At 38.4% G+C, this 24,094-nt stretch overlaps 1 protein-coding gene across 1 annotated transcript; it reads right to left on the bottom strand.

Moving 5' to 3' along the window:
• Positions 1 to 13,142: 13,142 nt before the first annotated feature.
• On the bottom strand, positions 13,143 to 22,980 carry WDR1 (WD repeat domain 1; the record flags this gene model as incomplete). Its single annotated transcript, XM_010710439.3, has 10 exons — positions 13,143 to 15,568; positions 15,874 to 16,018; positions 17,101 to 17,274; positions 17,742 to 17,852; positions 18,726 to 18,813; positions 19,487 to 19,643; positions 20,846 to 20,933; positions 21,721 to 21,954; positions 22,070 to 22,150; positions 22,885 to 22,980. Coding segments are annotated over 10 exons (1,284 nt in total), but the record flags the coding sequence as incomplete, so codon positions are not given.
• Between the last annotated feature and the right edge of the window lie 1,114 nt (positions 22,981 to 24,094).

Genomic DNA, 24,094 nt, shown 5'->3' with positions numbered 1-24,094 from the left:
AAAAAAAAAAAAGGCTAAAGCTTAAAATCTGATTTGTCTGTGTGTGAACATGAAATGAAAACCTTGTGCTGTGTTCAAATCTTGCTCCACAGCAAGGTGAAATTTTAATCAGTTCACTTATAGTTGTTTTCATGATTCGCTATGTCCTAATTCATATTAAATGAAAACTACCCTTGAAATATTAAAAGCAATGTTAAAAGAAGACAAAGAATAGCATATTAACATGTTAATATAGGGCCGTCCACATTCCACATCAAGTGCAACATTTTCTCTCCAAATGCACCAAATGAGGAACATTTCTTCCATTTGATGGCAGCTGTGACAGACAAACCACTCAAGCAGAGGAGCAATAATGCTGGTTGGCAATTTCCACAGTAGTGCCTGGCCAGATTCAATCACAAGACCTCAAAACTTAGTGCTGCTGGCTAGAAAAATGGGTAGTGAAGCTAGGAATACATTAATTCAATGTGTCATGTATTGAATCACGAAATCATTAAGGTTGGAAAAGATCACTGAGATCATCTAGTCCAACCATCAGCTCATCACCACCACGCCCACTAGATCATGTCACTCATACGTACAGTCTTCCAGTGAAAACCTCGTTGAATCATTATTAAAGAATAATTCTATCCTCACATCAGATACCATACAGTAGGGCTTCCTTACTCTTCTCTTTGTGAAGTGCCCTAAAACTGAGCTCCACAAGGAAATATTATCTTCACTTTTGCAAGTTTGAATGTTCAGCTTGGCTTTCTGTCTGCTGTTAATTACTATGTACTTCTTTCTAGATGAAGGACTTTTTTCATTCTTAAATTTCAAGTTTAAATTTTAGAACAGACTTCTTGTGGAGTGTCCCAGTGCAATCTCTGTGAGAGAGAACACAACAGGACAAAACAGTTACACAGTCTATATTGCACTAATGGCCCCTTGGATACTTCTATATGGCCAAAGCATACCAGACAGCCTATGGGCCTGCTTCTCCACTTTTAGGAGGCACTGATCCAGGATGGCTATCCTCCTTTTTTTGCAACTTCAATCACCTATGTTTGACACTGCGTCACTTTGGGCAGATTGGCTGTAAGATATGAGGAGTGCAGCATTCTTCTTCTACATGCAGATTTCAAAATAGCCGGAACATTCATAACCCTGCATTTTACCTCAAGTGAACTTTTAAAACTCATTATATTTAATGAGAGTTTCCTAACAACAAAGAATTTATGTGGGCCCAACTGTCACATTTCTGAGTCATGCTACAGTGATTTCTCTTTTAAGTAGATTGGTGTGTTTGGTGCATAGATTGGCTGTTTAAAAGGCTTAAAATTTGTTCTGATTTTTGCTAATTTTCTTTTAAAAGGAAAACAGGAAGTGAAATAGATATTCCTCAGTTTCATCTAGATTAAAGAAAAGCTAATTTTTGAACCAAAATGCAATAATGGATGTGATTTGATTGCAGAAGTAATGAAGTAGCTTGTTCCAAACTTGTGGATCTTGTCATGCAACTTATTTGAAACAGTCTTGGATTGATCATGACAACAAGGACAAATGTTACATTGATACACTTAAAAGCATGCAAGAGTCGTAATTATTCTAATAAAGAAGTTCAAGTTTTCAAAATTGTAGATCTTACTATCATGTCTTTTATTTAACTAGCTATTCTTGTTAGGAGGACCTTACAGCTGAGGGTCATGATACTGGAATTGAGATGGGTGAAGTGTAGGAAGTGCTCTCTTGACCTACATGCAGAGTATCTCTGATTGGAAAACAAACAAACCTTTTCAACCCATAGCCTGGTTTAACACTGCCGCCAAATCTTTTGTCTCAATACTTGTCTTAACATTGCCATGCTGTGGTTACATAAAGATGCCGTAGCTTTCTGGTTTTTGAATTTCTGTTGCTGCTCATTAAACTTAAAATTGTACTCCAACTGTATACCTTTGAAACAAGTGAAAAACAAACAGCATGCACAGACAAGGAGTCTGGTTTGCCTGAGGGAGTCACTTTCTGGTTTTTTGTTATCTTTTGATGACAGTTTATCTTAAGGGCTGCACAAACTGTGTTTGTAATACTGACAGCAGGACTCCAAATAGCTATTTAGAAATGCATTAACGTACAAGATACAGGATACCTGGACTCATGATGAGGGCAGGCTCATTCCTTCTGGAGTGAGTGGAGCAACAGGTACCAGTGAACTGCCCTGGCTAGCAACTGAGCTACAGAGGGGAAGAGATACCCTGATTCTGCTTTTCTGGTATTCAAGGATTGTGGTGAGAAATCATGGGCAAAGTGGACTGAAATCTATCACAAAATCCTTGAGCACATGAAAAGACTAGGAAGAAATTTATAGTACCATAGTTTTCCCAGGGAAAAATCCCTCATTTTTTAATGAATAACTATGACTAGAGGCAGCACCCTAGTTAGTTATGCAAAGATTAATGTCTATTCACTTGTTGCTAGTTCATAGCTTTGATTTGGTTACACAAGTTTCATGCTAGCATGAATCAAACTGGAATTGAATATAACTTGAGGAATACAAGAACACTGTCCAAGTACATCCTTTAACACACACACACACACACACACACAAAAGAGTAAACAGTACGGCAGACTGTATTACCAACAGTCTCAAAAGGCTGTTCACAGTTTGCATTTCAAGGAACTGGTAAATTCAGGAAGACAAATCGAGACCATTTCAGATTTAGCCCCTATTTCCAAAATTGCTATCCACACAAAAGTATGAAATATTATTTAAATTATGTTCATTAAAATATAACATAGACAAATATTCTGTTTGGATTCTAACATGGAACCAGATTCTCAAGACTGGTCCTTACTCAAAGACACTCAAACAGTTTGGTTAGGGGAAGACAAAAATCAGATTGGCTCTTCCAAAGAGATGATTATGAAGTTATAAAAGGGACAAGTATGCTATTTAAAATTTGTTTTGATTGCTGAAGTAATGAGGTATCCTGTTACAAAAACATTGCACCTTGTCATGTAATTTTGTGTTACATGGTAGACAAACTTAAAAAAAAAAGCGTGCAAAAAAAATCAAGCCAGTGCAAAGGACCTGAGAAAAAAAAAACGTAAATAAAACACTACCTTTACATTTTTACTTGTTCAATGATCAAATTCATTTACTGTTATTTTTTAATGTCAGTATAACTTGACCAAAATTGGCTTTTTCTGGCACCCCAAGGGATTCTATATCCAGCCAGATCCTTTACTTCATTGGTTTGTAAGTCCAGCATGAAGAAACATGCCAGCCTCCGTACTGATCTGGGGCTCTTGGTCCTATTTACGCTCTGGTGTGTAATGCGAGTTAGAGTAATATTCTCCCTAAATCAGAACTGCTGCTTTGCACTGTTATAATGCTGGTAAATAACACAGGGATATGCTGTAACCGAGAGCACCATGGTGACTGTCAGTCTGTGGCATGGCTTTGGTCTGTGCCAGTTAGCCCACTATGAGGCAAGAAGTAGGCCTAGTCAGGGAGGCAGCAGGGTGTGAGGAACACACCCAATAGGTACTGTGGATAAAAGAGTGTCAGGTTTGCTTCCTCCACCCTCCATGACCCCTTCAACTTTATCCGAGCAGACTTTGCCCCCTCAGGTGACTCCTGATGGCATGCAGCACACCCAGGTCATGTAATGCAATCAAACTCTGTCCCCGATGGGTTGCAACACAGCACTCACGTTATGTCAGACACTTTCAACTCAACATTTTGTCTTTAAAGCCCAGAAAATGATGCTCGAGAGGTGCAAATCCAAGCACTACTCGGTGTAGCCCTGACCAATCTGTTCCGCTTGGCCGTTTTGTCTTGTAGTGTGCAGTTGGGCCTCCTTTACTTAGCAGTATGCATGCAGCCATACAGGCTATGACTTCAAGGTTTGTTGGACCCCGTGAGAGCAAGAAACAGCATTTCTGCTGAGGTTAGAGGGTGGGGTCAGTCTCTGTTAAGCACCAAACAATGGTGTAGTTTCATGACCTGAAAACTTAATCTGTAACTAGTAAGAATTTACTGAGTGAAATTTAAATGCCTTTGATATTCATCAGGCTAAATTTGATGACCCAGTAGTTCCTTCTGACCTTAACTTCAGTGAGATATGCCACCCAGGGAGCAGTCTCACTGGAGATCACTTTGAAGCAAACTACAGCCCACAGAATTGTGGCCTGAATTATTCCTGCAGCAATTATTTTAGCATGACACCATACAATCTTTTCAGTAATAAATGACAGAAAAATCCTTTTCTTGACTAAGAAAAGAAACCATAGTACTTCTTTTTTAAGAAATGGTAAGACAGCACTGTGATGGATATGGTAGTAATAGTATAAAATCAAATTCAGTTTTCTCATAACATCTATTGCCATATACGATGTAGATGTTAACCTTAGGTATAACATGATGGATTACAAAAGAGACAAGAAAATCATGTGATTATGTTGAGTAGGAAAAGGAAATTGTTCCACTTACGGCACTCTAAGAAAATAATCTCTTTTATAATATGATAAATCTGACTAAATCATAAGGAAATTATCAGATGCACTTGATGAATGGCCACTTGTACTACGCAGAACACGGTTTTGGCAAAGCATAACACTGGCAAAGTACCAGCCCTGCTGTGCTCCTGAGACAAGTTTATGTGAGTCAGCACAAAAATATATTGGTGTTGAATACCTCTAGGCTCCTCCTGCACCACAAGAAGTCAGATCCTTTGTGTTGCAAATGGGAGCTGGGTGCATTGTCAACGTGTATCTAAAAGGAAACCCCTAAAAATACTTATAATGTGGTAGCTGGCACATCCTGGGGGTCCTTTTCCTTATTGGAAAGGCAAGTAATCATAAGGAACAAGCCAGACAATAAAGCAAAACAAGTTAAATGGATGAATAATAGCGCTAACCAGTTCTACATACTTTCAGTAATGTATACTGTACCAGCATCCTGTTGGTCATGAAAAGCTTGGATATTTAGTAGATTATGTATTAATCAATAATGGAAAAATCCATACAAAAACAGAGGAAATAAATCTTTAGGTACAGAATTCAGATTTAAAACCAAGTTCTATTACAGTATTACAGTATACAAACCAGTAAAGTGCATAGTTATTAATGCAGGGATTGCCTAGGTCATTGTGGAGAAGGATTTTCCAATCCAAGAACTTCATCCTACTGACATCTGCCTGAAAGAGTAATCAAAATTTAACTTAGTTTATCCCTTTAGTAGTCTAGTTTCTATGGAGACATTAAACCACAATGAGTTGAATTAGGACAATTGTGACTTATATATTAATTTCTCCTGGAAGTATTCACATGCCACTTCTTGTGCTCCTGTCATGATCTAATAATCTAAAGTGTAACAATTTAATATGAATTTTATAACCTGGTGCCAAACCAAATAGGTGTATTCATCCAAGAAAAGTATCTATTATACTTATCAGAATCTGGCACCATTTAAAAAACACTCCTAGATGTTATCTTTGACACTTCAGTTCCCATTGTCCAAATGTCCTTTTTTTTCCTTAAAAATATCCACAAAGTTAAAAATACTTGGCAGAACTTATTCATTTTGGTGAACAACTGGAATGTGATATCTTAAAACCAAGTATTGCAGCATTGTTGCTTACTGTACAATGTAAGCATCCCAGAGGTTAATATTTACATTCATTTAATGTCAAGATGATAGACTAGCTTGAACTGAAAGATACCTGGGAAAACAAACTCACCATTCTGTAAATAATCACTCAAAAGCCACTCCTTTTACAACTGTAGCAGCAGTTCTTGATCTTTGGAATAGAAATCAATAATCTGTGCTGTTCATCCTCCACCTTATAGAAGTCAGGCCATTTAGCCTTTGGTCAGGCCATTCAGATGCTACTCCAAGGAACCAGAAAGAGATACAATGACCTGAACTGTTTAAATTAAGTAAATTTCCAAAGTCAGGTAGTATTTCCATGTTCTTGGTAGAGCATAAAGAATGAAAGCAGCCACTTAGACATCCAGCAGTTCTGAATGAGAGATAAAACAGGCATTTACCTGGTAAGAAACTTGAGAAGCAGAGGACTGATTTTTCAGTCTGGACAACAGATCTTAGAATGATCATCTACAAAGATGCACTAATCAAAAGTCAAGATGTGGCTGGGGCGCAGAAAAAGGTAGTAGGTTATTAACATTGTTGGCAATGGAAACCTGATCAAAACAAATTCTAAGAACATCCTGAAGAAGCCAGAGCATGGTTGCATGGCTGGGAAGGAACTGAAGATGCCACTGTAGATCGCAGAATCTGGGTCAGGACTAGGCTCATTTGCCAAGTCTAGTTGAACTGCAGGGTTACTGCTACTTACTAATTACTGCTAATTGTTATTTTTCATCTGCTTGTCCATTATGGATAAGCCATGATGTCTACCTCTGCAGGAGTACTGCTGAGAAGAATTTAGTGAAAAAACCTCAAGACTTTCAAGAGCTGAGGTAGTGGGAACAGACGCTTGTTGTTGATACAGGCCCCCCAGGTTACCATTCTTTTTTCTGTAAAAGCAGAAGCATTAGGTAACAGATGTTCAGATCATACAAACCCGTACTTCAATCCCCACGACAGGAATGTGACTCGAAACTGTAAACAAGCTTCTTCCTTAAAAGAACACTACTCGCAAAGGAAGGGTATTCGATCATTGGACTAGATGATTTTAAAGATCTTTTTCAGCCTTAATTACTCTATAATTGATTTGCCCCCAGGTGAACACTCTGCAGTTGCCAGTACTCCTGGGGAAACTCCCAGCCCATTCGCACACTTTCAGCATGTCCCAAGGTGCCAAGGGGTTGACAGGGCACATCGCTGAAGTTCTCTCCCCCTGTCCAGCCAACCTCCACGACACTGAGCCTCATTCCCACTAGACCCACAAGTCAAACAGCTATACAATCCAGCACAGCACTTATACTTGCTTTCTTGAACTTCACCTTGGCAACAACTCAACTGAGTTTCTTCATATCCATTGTAGACCATGGTCTCATTTTCTTTTAGGCACCCTGGAATTCCTACAGGGGTCCTCCTGAACACTTTCAGAGATGAACAAACAAGAGATTTCCTAGAGTCATAAGCTCTAGTGTGAAGGGTCCTTGATAAGACATAGGAAGAGTGGTGAAGACCCAGAGACTACAATTCGGAGAGGTGACCTCCAGCCAAAGATATCCTGTAGGTCTATGTATTCTTAGAGTACAATAAACTGTTCTGGTAAGATGGTGAGATAGTGGCTGGAATTATCAATACCTATCAATCTCTCTACTTCCCTGTCAGAAATGCTACATGTAAATGGGTGAAGCAACTGAATTACCTACAGAGACTATTGTATGGAAGCGCTTCCTCTTCTTTGGTGGTTCTGACCATCTGTAAGAAAGAGAATAAGAATGGTTGAATGGTAGTTCAACATTCGACAAGCACAGTGCATACCTCAATGTTGTTAGCCACCTCTCATGTGGCAGGAATGTTGTGTTCCACAGTTTTTCTAGCATATTTGTTTCTTCAAGTAGCCTGGAGACAGCTATGCTGTCATGAGACCTGAGTCAGTTCAGGGATTCTTTTCTGGGTTAGTGGCCTTGGAGCAAGCTGCTTGTAGCACATTCCTGTCCTTGGGACCCTACCCACACCACTACTGCTCTGCAGCACAACCGAGCCAGTCACACCTGCAGCAGGCTGCCCACAAAACCAAATCACACCCATTTTGCTGTGCCCAGGACTGTAATCTATCCACCTTGAAAGACCTTTCTTTCCTATCAGACTCGTACCTTTGTTGGCTCAGCTGGACATTGACTGCTACACAGCCCAGCTGTGACATTTTCTGTGCATTCACAGTTATCAGGGTAAAGTCAGTAGCTCTCTGTGGAGAGAGAGAAGGAAGCTCCAGTTCCTTGTACAATTGATTTTTCTGCCTTGTTTCATACTGTAGATTTTACTTCCAGTCTCACTGATTCTATAATTTAGATATCAATAAATCAAGTTCTGCAGACGATAACTGATTGTCTTGGTAAGTCACAGACAATCATGTCCCCTGACAAACAGCCTTATTGATTGATATTTTGTTTCAGTATCAAAGTTACTATAGGAAGCATCACTACTTACAGCTTCCTCTTAATTGATATCACCTCACTGGCTCTCTTAGTACTGCTTAGTCCTTACAGCGGTAAGTGCTAAAGCTCCATGCATCCAACTCCTCCCATCACCTTCCTTGTTTGCTTCTCCCAGCACTCCTCTCCCCCATACTGCCTCACCTTCTCTTTGATTCTAATTTGATCTGGCATCGCTTTCTCTGCCTGCATAAGACAATACTGTAACAGACATGCCATTAAACAAATAAATACCATATAAATATAGTATAACTTAAGAGTTCATACGTCTGTTACTATCTACCTTTTTCATCTCTTAAGCAGGTTTTGCCTCCTTAAGTTACAGCCTCTTTAGGAGTTTTTGTATTGTTCTCCAGAATTCCTAACAGAAAGGACCTTCTCTGCTGATGTGCTGATGTTACATGGAGGACTACTGCCTCCTTGTCAAAGAGAGCTCTTCCCAGTTAGGCATAACAACAGCTTCTATGGTACCCTGCCCATTGATAGCCCTGTACAAGTGAATGGCAACAGCAAAAAGCTGGGTGCAGTGCACACAAACATAACAGGAATGTGTGCTATGTTTTATCCGGAGGTGTCAACTGTCCTTATTCTCATGTGTGATTTCAGTCAGCGATAAGTAAATTTTCAAAACAGAAGTAACTGTAAAGTTTCAGTTGGGATATCATGATTAGCTGAAAACAAGTGGAAAAGCAGAAATAGGAAATGCAGTTGCTAGTGCTGCTCTGCCACCTGGTGCTGGAGCCATGTCCTAAGCAGTCACTGCACCTATCCTTCTGGCATGTCATTCCTGGGAGAGGGCTGACACAGCAAGAGCCTCTGCTCTGGACGCTATCAGGATTAACTTGAGCAGTTTAGGGAGTACACACACCACACTGCCAAAGTTAACTATCAAAAAGTTATTTGACCCTTTATGACTTTTAATAATAATAAATTTAATTCCCTTTTGCAACAGGGCACCTCTGAGGACTAAATCACACCTCTTAGAACACAATAGCTACTACTTGCACAGATGTAACTACTAACACAGCATTTTTATTTAGCATTTATGATCATTATTTTCATTAATTTTATTTTTCCTATAATTTTTGGTTTTATGTGCAAATCTAGAAAGTGCCAAGTACACGTACAATCAAGATTGTGTGTACCTTAACCCCTTCCTTACCTTAATGCTTTGATTTTACCTTTTTCTATGATGCAGATATCTCTGTGGTTGCAAGCTGAAGCATGGCTTACTGTGCTGAGTGCACTGAAGATGTTTTTAACCTCTTAGAAGCAGATTCTCTATGAAGATTATAAAAAATACTCAGCAGAAAGTGTCCCTCCCCAGCTCCATATAAATGCTGTTGAGAAATCTGTAGGAAGACTGTCTCTTAGCACCTCACACCAATTCATTTGCAGGCAGCTGCTGCTCCACACCACTTCCCCATTCTAAAACCACTTTCAGGTAATACCCCGGTGCAGTCACCACCATCATCACTGACTGATGCTGAGAGCTTTGCAGAGCAGCAGCAACCCAACACTGCCCCCTGGCCGCTCAGTGTGCTGTGTGTGAGACCTTCAGAGGAAACACTGCACACTAAGCCAATTCACTGTTGTATGAGCCATACAGAGGCAATAGGCTGCATATAAACAAGGTATAGGAAACAAAGGTTCACTATACCAACCCCAAAATCACTTCTGTCTTGTGATCATGTGAATCATGGCACAGACTCTGTTGAAATTTGCACTATGAGTGCTTCTAAGTACTGTTACTCTGAGGACACCTCTCCCATCCCCGTGTAATGCTACACGAGATTTATGAAGTACAGCAAATCCACAGTTGAGCACTGAGATCCAGCTGACACAATGAGCAGCTCTCAGATAGTCAGACCCTCTGACAACAGCCTGAATGAGGTTGATAAACCATGTTTTCAGGGGTTGTTAAATACAGGTGGCTCAACCGTTCACGTGGAACAGACTTGCTGTAAATCATGCAGACCAGGCAATCTGGAATGACAAGCATTTCTGGGTATCCACGAGGAAATTCCTTTTTGGTGTCAGGGATAAGCCCTACTTTACAACTTTTATCTTTCTTTAGGGGAAATCAGAACTAATCAGCTTGTTATTTCAGGACTGCTTGCCCACAGTGCGTTTTGGTTGATCAGAATTCACAGTAAAAAAAACCCTACTGTAGATGTTCATGACTACATAAGCCATATACATAGTAGCCAACTAACCTATAGAACAGGAGAAGAAAACAGATAATCCTGGCTTTCATTTAGTACCTCTCTCCCTCTTATTAGACTGTACACAGGGAATGTGAATGTGAGCTCTACAAGAGGATTGTAAATTCAGAACAAAAGCGAGGCATACTTTACAAACTCTGTATACTTACTGCAATGTAACTAGGACATAAAAATTAACAAAGCTTCTCCTGTCTTTAATAGATAAATTCAATAATGCTTCAGATACACGTATAAAAGCACACCTTAACTTTAGCTTTTGAATTTTTCAAGGAAAAGTGAGAGGGAAAATAATCTTGCACCATATGAAGTAGAAAAAGCTCAGATTTTTTTTTTCCTTGTTTTTCAGACAGGTCTGCTCCCAGGCCAATGTGATTTGCACACACCAATTTCTTCTGCAGGGTGGGGGGGAGATCATGCTAGGGACCACCTAAAAACTGGATGGATTCAAGTCCATAGCACTGTGATGTGACTCACCAAAAGATGAGCAGTTGGCTGATAAAATTATGGAGTTATTTATCATTCATGGGGGGAAAAGCCAAACAAACCCACCAAAACACGTTTCCCTGGGAAGGCCCAGATAATTGGAAAAAAGCTGATGTATCCATCAAACTGCTGCTACTTTGAAGGAAAGGAAGATCCAGGGAACTAGTGGCTAGTTTGTAACCACGGCCCCCCCCAGGAAGAGCGTTCTTTTAAAATTCAATCCTAAATATTTACAGAACAAAAGAATAGTCTACACAGACTTGCCATTGGCAAATCACACTTGATTGCTGCACATTTCACCATCAGATGTAAATGCAGTATATCCCCATTCAGACACCTCCTCTCTGCAATCCCACTTAAAAAGAGAGACCTGTGAGCTGGAAGCATGGATCACTGGGGTCAGGGAGTAGCGAAAAGCTCAAAATCCAACTGATTTTGTCAGCAGGTAACAAAGTATTCCAGAGAGCAATACTGAAGCAACATAGCCTCCTCTTGCTAACAGCAGAAAACACAGCAAGAGACAGTAAGCACATAATACAACTTGGGAGTTTCAGGTTGAGGATCAGGAAAAGTTTGACTAGAGCAGATAACTCAAGATCACATGAACTCCATCCATCTAATATTTTAAAATATTAAAAATTTTAATATTTTGGCTGGGAAAACAAAACTAAACCAGAACATCTGACCTGATCCAGTACTGTTTACTGCCCCACTTCATATGTGAGATTAGACAACATGGAGGAACAAAGGACCTTCGGTGCCATTTTCATGAACATTTCTATTAATAGATGTAACTGATTTAATTCCTGTCAGCACAAATTTCAAGTGAACTTCCAATGGCATGCAAGATACACGTCATTTATTCTTCCACTGATTAGCTTAATGTTCAAGCCTCTCCAAGGAGCTTTGCTCTTTTAGAGTGAGCATTTCCTGCATAATCAAGAACCTGGCGTTCATTCTCACTCCAGCCATTTAAGCTCTTGGGCATAAGGAAGGGACCTTTTTCTCCACAGCACACTTTCATAGCAGAGATAGCCATGGCTAAATTGATAATTAGGAAAAGATTCAATCAGCAAATCCATGTTTGTGCAGCAACTCTGAAGCAGTACCTGGAGTGACATACTGACATGGAGTAGGAAAAATTCTTAAGATTCTCTGCTTAGGAACAGAGCTTCAAAAATTCAGTTCCAGGCTAAAGGACTCCATGGCTTCAATTAAGAAAAATTTTCAGGCAGTTACCCTCACTCTGAGAATAGGTTTTAATGTTCAAAACCAAAAGCATATAGAAGATGATCAGACACCATCTGATGCAAGTCTACACTCAATTTTCATCACAACGTGCCCAACTTTCTACAAACACTTCCATGTCCCAATTATTTGCAATGTCCTTTACCTCTTTATTTACCCATTACCAACTGAAGATGTTATTTGGGATTTGCTGATGATACTCCACAGAACAGCTGCTGTTAGTTTCTGGCTGAGTATAGATCAGCTTCTTGGAAGGCCAATGTTCTGTACCAGAGAAACAGAAATGGAACAGGCAAACAGGATTAAATCACAAAGTTAAAAGTGGGAAGGGGAATCCACGCAATACAGCCTCGTGAGGAATTACTGGTCACATTAACTCTCTAAATCTATCTCTGGCCTAATTAAGCTGCATTTTCACAGTAAAGCAGGCAAGCTGACAATCACAGCAAAGTGAAAACTGCTTTCAGGTAATTGTCAGCTACAGTTTAAAAGGACAAACAGAAACCTTTATTCTCCCATGGGCTTGAGGAATGATGTTTTGGTCAGGGCTTAAACTAGCATAAAAACACCAAAGTATTTTAATATAGTAACACCTACGGTGTTTGTTTTGTTCTCCCTTCCCTCCTCCTCCCCCTTCTTCTCACTGCATTCCCAGTTTCATACTTGTCAAGTAAGATGTACATATCTCACATATTTCCTTTTGAGGTCATTACCATCGGTGCACTACTGTCAAAAGAAATAGATTAGGGCTCATAGAAAGCAGAACCTCTTGACAGTCCAATCCACACTATTCTTGTGTTTCTTGCAGTAGTGATCAAGGAGCTGACAGTTTGCCTCCAGAGCATCCTGCCATCAGCCAACAAAGGCAGAATGGGACCCTCAGAGAACAAGAATGGGAAAAAAGAAAACATGCGGCTGAAACGACGACAGTTTGTCCATTCAAGCTAACGGCTTCAGTTACTACGCATGCATTTCATAGCTTAAGATGACAGAGAAAGCTTTATTTCCACCAACTATGATCAGCACTTTCTCTGGAAGAAAAGTGAATTTGCTTTATACAACCAAATAATCACCCAGTATTTGTTCTCTTTATTGTGACAACAACAAAAAAATGACATATCTGACAAGTTAGCAATGGAAAGCCCAGTTAAATAAATCTCAACTTTTTGTGCACGCATATACGTGTGTGGAATTGAAATTAGAAAGTATGTCATGCTGTAGCTGGGTGCTCACACCCCATCACTGTTTCTTGACCTTTATGTTTAACTTGAGACATTAGTTGTTCAGTTTGGGACAAACAGAAGTAATCCAACATTTGTGACCTAACTTACTCTAGGCCAAAAAAAGAGCCTGTGCTCTGACATTTGGTCCAGCAGAAGCAGTTGTATAGTCAGATTTGCTTCCAACTACAAAGACCATGTTAGCCTGTAAGGATTTAGAAACTGAAATCATGTGCCAACAAGCAAATCCAATGGAAGCTGAGGCACAAGCAACCACCCCCCTCGGGCAGGCATCCAAACGAATCGTAACACAGGGTTTCAAGTTTAACAGGTGTTCAGCATGGGCAGTAATACAATTTATGACTACAGAGTCTTTCAGGAATCAGAAAACACCACATCCTACACACCGTTTTGCAGACATTGTGTACAGCCAAGAACATAACTGAAGTGGTACGGGACTTGAGGAAACACTCATTCCCCTCAAGAAAAAAATCCCCACAAAAAAACCCAAACAAGAATCCTGAATACCCCACAACCATTTCACTAGCAGAATCATTCCTTACAAAAACAAAAGAAATTGTCACTGAAATCTGTAGTTTATCCATAAATACCTACATAACTTTCTTTGCTTTCAACATTACCTGTATGACAGAGATTGAATTACTGAAGGAATCCACTGAGCAGATTCAGTAGCAATGCTTCCAGATGAGATTTGGGGAACAACGTATGAAGCACACAAGGAACAGCACAATAAGCAATAGCAGAACAAGACAGTGGCCTGACAAATTGTTTGGATCTTAAATCAGTTCCTTTTGAAAACTGTTTCATTACAACATTTTTGATAGTCAATTTTTTTCAGCAATTGAGCAATGGTCCACAGTATAAGCAGCAGCAAAAGTGTTTTATTTGCTGTATAATTAGTGTCATTAGAAATATGATTGGTAAGAAAAACAACACAAATCCATACAGAAAGGAAAGCTTAATAAAAACCAAACATGACTGGAGAGGTGGTGGCAATGAAGACTTAAGCAGAGAAAAGTTTTTGTTTAAAGAAAAAGCAACAAAAAGAACCATCCAAGTCTTTCAAAGTTTTCTGGACACCACCACCAACTTTTGGCCATCAGAGACGGTAACAAGTTTCCCCACTGCTTTGCACCAATATCCTCCAACCTGGTTGGATTTTTTCAACTTTTCACTTAAATGTGTTGTAGAGTGTAGATTAAGAACACATGAGCATGATCTGTATTTGCATTAGATAATGGCTTACATGCAACTGTTCTGTACATGCAGATGCACGGACCTTACTCAGCAAATGCTATCTCCTCAAAAAGCACTTCAAGTCGTAACAATGCTTCACTTAGTTTAATTCCTGTACTTTTAAAAAAGGGGGTAGAAGTACTGCATTTTTAAAACAATAACATGCTTCTCCTCCTTCAAACAGAAAATATCTTTAATATTTGAAACAATTATTTTTTTCTGACATTGAAATGATCAGACATCCTTAATCCATGAAAGTAACAAATGTGTTTCCGAAGCAAGAAATTGCCACAACAATTATCCGTAAACATTATACCCACAACAGTAAGTACACCAAAACCCCACACTTTCATCCTAAAATAAATCAAAAAGCTTTGACATGAAATACATAAAAAGTTTATTATGTATGTACCCCATTTTGTTATCTGGAGGAAAAAATCTGAGGCAACAGTTTGGTGCAGTACAGAGAAGCAAAGCAATATACAGTAGCTGCACACAGCTTGATTGGTTTCAGATCACAACTAAATATTCTTACTATGACCGTTAGTACAGAAATGTTCTGTAATTAGAAAAAATGAGAAGTATTTCTCTCATGCTGTACAGTCTCACGTTTCTTGGTTAGAAAAGAATGAGTGATTGAGTTTGAATCTTTCACGCCAACTTGCTAGGCTGTTGCCTCTGGAATGTTCAGCACAAAGGTTAAGCTCCAGACATAATTTAAGTGCTTTTCATGTGCAAACTGTTACTGGCTAAAGCTTTCAAAGTACATTTAATTACAGATATGAACACCCTGTAAAGATATGAGGATATGATAGCAGACCCAGAGGCCAATACAGATTCTTTAAGAGAAATGCTATGTTCCACTGCAGTAGTTCTAGTCCCTGATTAGGTCCTTCCAAAGAAACAGCTTATTTCAATTGTAGGAAATAGACCATTCTTTGACAGAAGCATCATGGGATGTTGTTACCAGAGTATGTTCATCCAACCACGCCAAGCCGCTTACATGATGTAGTCTGTGAGCATCTGTATGGCAGTGCAAAATATCAGAAAATAATTAGGAAGGTGAGGTTGGCAAAATTTCAGCACTATTCTGAAAGTGATTCAATACTAGCACTATATTTTATAAGTGACTACATAATAAAACCTAACAGAACATAACTTATAGCTGGCTGTTTTAGCTAGATAAAAGAGATTAACGTGAAAGCTAAGTCAGTTTGGGAACATATACAGCAACGTGCTTGCTTCCAGTCTTAGTTTTAGAAAAGAAGCACGGAATCGGATTTTAAGACAGACTAGCAACTTTCATAAAGATTTTGAAGCAAACATACCTGGTATCTTGACTCTGGTCTCAGGATCACTTACAGTCCAAACATATACCATCATATCCATGCCTCCAGAAGCAAAATGTTCATTGTCTGGTGACCAGGCAATACAAACAATTTTTGCATGATGTCCATAAAAAACATTATGTTCCTGTTTTAAAGTAATTAATGATAGTGTTATAGCTTTAAGCCACTTCAGAAATCTACCAGCATTTAATGCACAGAATCACAAAACAATGATAATTTTAATGTGTATTGGAGGTATAAATGGATGTCCTAAATCAAGTGCTGACTTCATTTTATGCCATCTAATTAAACTCTAATCAGGTAAATAGAATACAGTTCTTAGACAATGCAAAGACTCTATTACATGTAGATTTACAAAGTGCACATACAGCAAGTCACTTCTTGTTTAAACAGCTTTAAAATAACTTCACATTTTTCAAAAGTGTAATTCTTTTCATTTTTATTTAGAAAACAAAATGTTTTTCTGCAATACTGTTTTTTCTCTACTGTATAGTTTCAGTAAAATCTTATGACTTTAAAGGCTGATTCACATATTGGCTGCTCGGATGAAAAGCAGAAGTTGGCCCGTACTTGGCTCTTGGTTGAAGGACAGTAGATTGAAGAATGGGACAAGGTTCCCTGCTTTACTGTATCCCTTTTAATTGCTTAGTCCTTATCAGAGAGCCAGCAGTATTATATTGCCAAGTCTGCTGTATTTACTTCATTTTTATCATACACTACAGAATTCTTATCAAACCAAGCCTGCATTCATCTCCATTTTACAAAAATGCACACATTCTCTAACTGACAAGCATGTAATTTGTTTACTTTTCTTTTAAAAAACCTCATGCTATTGATTCAGCTGATCCAAATAAGGTATCTGTATATTTTGTAATATTTTGTACCTAATTACTCTATCCTGTGGAAACCTGATCCTCTCCCTCACCCCATTTATCTAAATGTTTGACATTAGATAGAATTTCAGCATTTTTCTGGTAGCCAATCTATGCTCTACATTTTCTTCACCTATTCTTACAGTCTAGAGGCTTAACATAAGCTATGGTGGAAAGCTATTCCAAGATGCCATGAAAACAGTCAAAGGAACAAATACACAAATTATTTAGCAATTAAAGCCCATCAGCCACATATTCTACCACAACAGATTTAGACATGAGATGCCAGTCAATTTCTATAAACAAATAAAAAACCTGATGCAGTATTTCTTACCGCATAGCCATCAGGGACACTAAAGACAGTGACAACTTTGTTTGCATCACAAACTGCAAGAAAGGCACCATCGTGAGAATATGCCAGGTCAGTAACAGGACCTTTAGCTTCCAAAGTCTTATCATCGCTTTTCAATGAGGTTCCTTGGATTGAGTACAAACGGACATTCCCATCCTGTAAGATAAAAGTAATAGGGGAGGTACAAAAAAAAATACAAAAACCACTGTACAGTAGAAACAGGAAGGCTTGCCGAGCTTCTGGAACATTTTCATCAGTTCCATCTGGTACTGCTTACATTGAGAACTACTGAGAAATAATCTAAAGAACCTGTCGTTTATACTGGCGACACTCCACTAAGTCTAGGATACAGCAACAAAGATTTGTCTACTTTAAGTTTACACTGGATAAAAACAAATTAAAGACAGTGAACAGAGGAGAAAAATATGAAAAAAGACATTGGTCACAATGGTGGGAGAAACGGGGAATGAAAGCCCAGGAGTACCAATTACTCATAGCTTACTTACTACAATACTGCTCCTGTTAGAGCTGTCATCATCTCAGTAGAACAGATGTACTATTGTTAAATGCTTCTGTTACTAGTGCAAGTGTTCAAAGTATAGCTTTAAGAAGTACAACCTTACCGTTCCTCCCACTGCTACTGAACCTCCTCCAGGGTGAACAGCCACAGCTTCTGGCTCATAGCCAAGGTCATCAATTGCAAAACATTTTTTCTTATCTTTCATCAAGACAATCTGCAAGTAGAAAACCAGAAGCTCAGCTCCTTCTTCCAAGAGCCTAATACACAACTATGATTAAGTCATGTTGCTTAGTCATCAGATTTGCTCTGACCGCTCAGAAGCTTACCATGCCCTAATCCTGAGGGAACATCTCCTTTAAAAAAAAAAAAAAGGAAAATATGCCTATGCATGGTGACTAACTAATCTGCTGTACTGGAGTACGTAAGTGCTCTACATTAGGGAGCACAGGGCATGCTCTACTGCATTCAGCTTTACCTCATTTGGTCAGAATACAAAAGAAACATGGAAAGAGCAGTATTTTTAGCAATACTTAATGCCTGCCTGCTTCACTATTAAAGGAGGGGATACAGGATCAAATTAGCAGCAAGCTAATAGTGCAGTGCAGCTCTACATAAATCACTGCAAAAGTAATGCCTATTTATTTCCAAGGAAACTGTAGCAGATACAAACAGCACAATAACACTACTTGATAGAGCAAATTCTCAGCTATAGAATACTATTTTTCAATATAGTCACCATCACTAACTACGCATTTTCACCATCAATGAAAAGCAGCCTGCACGCTGCTCTTGTCAAAATCTGTACGGTGGTCCAGAACGTAGCTTGTCTTTCACACTGCTGTCACCACTGCTGAAGTGTACCACTCACCATGTGCATCACTGCACTCGCAATCCACTGTTTGGTCTCCATCAGCATTCAGCAAGCATCAACAAATGTAAATGGACCATTTTTCCACAAAGAAGAATTCAATGACCCACCTTTGTTTCATGCACACTTGTATGTCAGGCACCATTTTGTCAGACTGTCCCTCTGTCACATATCAACAGAATTTAGCAGAATATTAATACTAATATTATTAATACTTACTTGTCCAATGCATAAAACTACAGTATAACCACCAGGACCCACAGCTAAACATTTTGGTTGAACATCCATTTTCACAGCATCCTGGCCACTAGAGGAAGGTGTGGTAAGGTGGAGAAGCAGAAACACAAAAGAAAAAAGTTTATTTCGTACTTAATTTAAAATCAGTTATTCAAGTAATCATCTACTAATGATCCTCAAGGACATGCATAATTTTTTTTTTTTTTAATTTATTTACAAGGTTTCTGTTTACTGTTTAGAATGTCAGTGTCTCTATCAGGAAGCAGACCTTCTAAATGAAACTCAGTGCAGCTGCTTTAGAGTCTAGATTTCAGATTTAACTAAGTCATCTTAATAGGTTTTTGAAGAAGTTCGGGTTTTTTTTTTGCTTCAACTACAATTTTTAATGAAGAAACAGTTGTGTTCCACTCCTCCTAATAACCAGATGTTTATTAACAACATTCCTGTGTATTAATGAACTAGAAAGAAACTGACACCATTTCCACCAATTCAACCAAGCTACCTGATACATGACCGATATCTATCTAGCCTGTGGAAGGGATGAGACGAAGTGAGAAATGTCTATGAGGCATTTCTTTGTCACAGAAAAAAGCAAGGTTGGTACAGCAATCATTTCTACAGTTTCCATGGTAACTTAAACCTGAATAAGTTGTAGCATAACATTATTTACCATTTAAGTTAACAAAACTTGCTATAAAATAAAAGGCTGTAACAATATAATAAAAGGCAACAGTTTAACTAACCTGTAGTCCCTCTTACTAAGGTTGGTATAGCGCACAGTGTCATCCATACTGCAGGTGACAAGCTGATCCATTTCATCCACTGCCATTCTAGAAACCTGGTTTGTATGGCCCTTCCCAGAAAAGCCATCGTTCTCTCCAGTGTCAGAATCCCAATAATGTACACAGCAGAATTAAGGAACATTTGAAGATGCCACTGCATGCAGATATAGAACCATATCTGAATTTAAAAACAGTTTTACATAATCAGACTGAGGTTGGAAGGAACTTCTGGAGATTTGGTTGAAATCTTTACTCAGCAGAATGTCCCTTTAATTTGGTTTTGAGCATCTCCAACAATGGAGACTGACTCCACACGCCCTCTGGCAACTCTGCACTTGTGCTTTAAGAAGCCTCTTATCCTCACAGATGAAATTCTGATGTTTTGTAACGAGCTAGATGACAAACAGTAAACACTGGAACAACTAGGATTAGGTCTAAGAATACAAAATACTTCCCAAATAATTAGAAGTCCTGCAGCATTGGCTTTCCCCTCATGAGGCACATTAACACCAGTCTGAACACCCATTATAGCCAGTTTCACATAGAGATTGGCTGACAAATCCTTTGTTTTTTGACTCCTGCCAGTGTGATACCATTTTAATGCATCGTGGAATGCAGGATGAAGGTCTGCAGTTTTATTTTTAAGCTTCAGAATATTGAACAGTATTTTAGCTAAACACATCACAGTCTCATCAATAATCAATGCCCCTCAGGAATCAATCTGTATTTCCAATGTTTTGGTTTATAAACCAAGAGGACTGAAAACCGAGTCTCAAGAGTTCTTGACTAGTGAGAAAGCCTGGTGGCATTTGGAATGCCAATTAAAGAGAGAACTTAAAGGAAAAAAAAAAATAAAAGTACTATAGGTAGGAAAAACAACTCTAGACAAATGTTTGTTACTGGGTCAAAGGGTTCAATAAGAATTTGTGTTCCTTGTCCTGAATATCTAAGAAACCTCAACAGATTTCTTCCGGCACATGTTAAAAATATAGATAACAGATAGGTGTAACAGCAAGCAGCAGCAATACATATTTAGCATGTATAATTAAACATATATGTGGAAAGTTAAGAGTTTAATTTATATTTACTCGTTCCTACATCCTCAGTGATAACTGGAAATGAAGATGTAGCATGTATTTAGCAGGAAAGTTTAAAGAAAACATTAAAACAGGACAGTTGAATTTCTTCAGACATAAAATGTTAACTTGTGTTCAATAAAGATAATTCTTGGTTTTTGGCAAACTTTTTTTTCCCCCCTCCTAATACATTCCCTCAGACTTTAAGACCAGAACAAGTATGGCTTTATCATTCAAAGGATATTAATATGACCATCGTTACTGCCAGAATAAATATAGGACTTTCCACCATTTTTATGCACCGTAAGACACTGAATTGATTTACTATGACCCTGTGAAAAAGACACAAAAATAATTATTCATGAGCAATTTTTCATTTTAACATTTATAAACAACAACAAATCTATTTGAGAAGAATTACAAGTTATTTAGAAAGTAATAATTTTATTTATAAGCATTCAAGGCCATCCAGAATACAAATCACTAATTAACAATGAAGTTATTTTACCTCTGCAGTATTGCTCTTTCCATGTACTACCCTTTAAGAAGGAGTAAATAAGCCCTGTGAATATCCCTATTACTCAGCCTGCTGGGCCAGAATACTTCCATGCTGAAAAGTAAACTTTGCGTATGAAAGCCACTTGATCGTTCAGAATAAGAACTACAGCAGCAATAGCAGGAATCTAGGACATCTGTTTCTAGTTCACACAAAAATGCAAATTCCCATGAGAATGCTGTGTCAGCAAATTCTTTAATTCCTAAAATTAAAGCTTACTTAGCAACCCTAGACACCATGTTCACAACCAACGGATGAATTAGAGATCAGTGGTAGTTTTCTATCTGTTCTGTATTCCTTGCATCCAAAGAATGCTAAGAACTACTGTAAAACAAATATGATAACCATAACTGAAACTAAAAGTTGAGCTGTATTTGCATAGTATCACTGCATGCAATATTAACTTTTTGATTTATGCAACTTGCAGTAAGTTGCACATAAACTGCCTGTTTGGCAATGCTAATTTAACAAAGCCATCTTTCAGCTGATACCACTCCATTTAGACAACTTTGCCAAGTCATTTATTACAGAAATTCTGGTACAACAATATAAGCTTCACTTACCTTTATGACACGTAAAGGTTTATCCGGATTGTTTTTGTCCAAATAATTGATATAGCCAGAGAGAGAAAGAGACAGTAAATGGTCTTTCTGCCACAAGCAACCCAGCTGCTGATCCAACACATTTGATCCCATGTTGAAAGTACTGACAACAGAATTAGCACCAACATCCCAAATTTTAGCAGTTTTATCTCCAGAAGCAGAAAGCAATTGGCAGCTATCAGGGCTCCAACTAATCTGTAAAAGCAAATGCCACAAGATAGTGAGTGCATTTATTATTGCAAGACTTCACAGCCCATGAACTTCGTAATGCAATACCACGGATCATTTGTACAAATGAGGCGATACTTACAGCGTAAATACCTCCATCATGAGCTTTTCCTCCACCAAGAGCACATACTTTCTCCCCGGTCTTCCCATCATAGATAAAAATCTTAAAAAGAGTGCACAAACAAATCACTTAAAGGAAAAAGCAGCAGCAGGAGAAAAATACTGAAGAGCTAAAATATTGTTACTCAAATTCTTTGTAGCAAAAGAATACTTGTGTCTATTCAAAAGATGTGTTGTTCCATATGCTTACAAGTATTCCTGCATTTAATATTAAATACTAAACAAGCAAAGTGACAATTCTAAATAAGCACAGTAAGCCACTGGTTATGTTGGATCCTGACATTCAGAACTGTGAGAAGCATTATATTTTTCATTCTTGATGTGATGGCAGCCGCTTAATACTGCGGTCATGGGAGTGTTCCTACATGGGAAATGTAGGAACTGCATAGGAGGAGTTCCCTATGGGAAATGTTGCTAAACCTGTCCTTACCAGCAGGGAGTCCACCTGGAGTTGGGATGCTATCTGTGAGTTCATTATTTCAGACAGACTTTTCAGGGTCATAACAAGAACATACATTGCAAAAGTCTGATAAATACCTGCCAAAATCATCTATAAGTAGTAACAGCTAGGGAGACAGAACAGTGAAAAAGCTGGGTAAAATAATTTAACTGACATCCACTGTTACAGCTTCATACAGAGACACAAAGTCTACTTCAGTCATTTCTGAGAATAAAACAAGTGGGAACATGAATGTTCCCTCTTCTATCCTATTTCTAATATGGACAAGAATCTGCTGATCTTAATCAATACAAAAAGTTGCTTTTTTTTTTTTTTACCTGGCCATCTGCACTAGCTGTAGCAAATCTGTTCCCATCTGGAGAAAATCTCACACAGTTCACAAACCGTGTATGATCCTGTAGGAAAGACAACCATCAGCACAAAAGAACAGATCTATTTACATACACAATCCAGTAACAGTGAAGTTCTTTTTGGTCAAGCTAATAAATAGCTGTGCAGTACATACCTGCTATAAAGTATACAGTCTCTCTGTATGAAGAGAATTGTCTGCATCAAAAGCAGTCTAGAGAAGAAACTGTGGGAATGGTACTGATGAAGTTAAACCAACTGAGCACAAAACTAGGTGAATGAGTACCACTGTATCAGGAATCGGTAGGAAAAAAAACGTACGATCAAACGTTCAGCCTAGATGAAACCACAGGATTCTTTTCCTCTACTTAATCAATTCTTCAGCAACACTCCGCAGATTTTGATTTGCTTCATTGTGCAAGTAGGTTTCACAAACAGGAAGCATGAAATAAAATGCTTCCTATTTGAAATCAGAAAAAAAGTCCAAAACAAGGCAACAGCAATGAAGAATAAATTATTAATTCCAAGAGACCAAAGTCATGCTAGTTCTGTGAAGTAACCAGGCAAGACTGATGTATGCTCCATAAATAGACTATTTACAAATAGGAGACTATCCAAATGATGTTAACTAGAAAGCACACGTTAAACAGGAAAGCACCACAATGAGGCCAAAGCTTTCATACAGAGATTTGGGAGACTATTTCTAGTACTACAAAAGGCAGGTTCTAACCTACTTTCTTTGATTAAATATAGATTTATTTTTTTTCCTGATAATTCACTCTCTAATCTGAATCACCTAGCAGCCTGAACTTGAATCCCATACAGCAACTCAAATACCACTTTAAAAGGAAAGCTACATCACATACCAGTTTGAGCAGCACCGGTAAGCGATTCAGACTTCACAGTTCCAAAAGAACCAGCTTAGCAAAATGTAAGTATCAACTTAGGTTCAAAAATAAATTAGGCAACTGCATCAGTTCATTGGATTGCAGAGCTCAAAACAATTCCTTTTCTAGAACTGAAATCCTTACTAAAGTCGATATACAAAGTTTACTAAAGGCATATGCTAACCAAAGTAAAAGCCCTACTACAGGTCTTTAAAAAGAAAAAAAGAACTACTAAACATTTTTACTAGTCCAATTAAATCCAGTATCTCTGCCATAGGTGGTTTTGCTTTTT

The sequence above is a fragment of the Meleagris gallopavo genome, chromosome 4, assembly GCF_000146605.3.
Source record: "Meleagris gallopavo isolate NT-WF06-2002-E0010 breed Aviagen turkey brand Nicholas breeding stock chromosome 4, Turkey_5.1, whole genome shotgun sequence".
NCBI lineage: Eukaryota > Metazoa > Chordata > Aves > Galliformes > Phasianidae > Meleagris > Meleagris gallopavo.
Note: the sequence above shows the minus strand (reverse complement) of the source record. Positions and strands in the feature narration are given on the sequence as shown.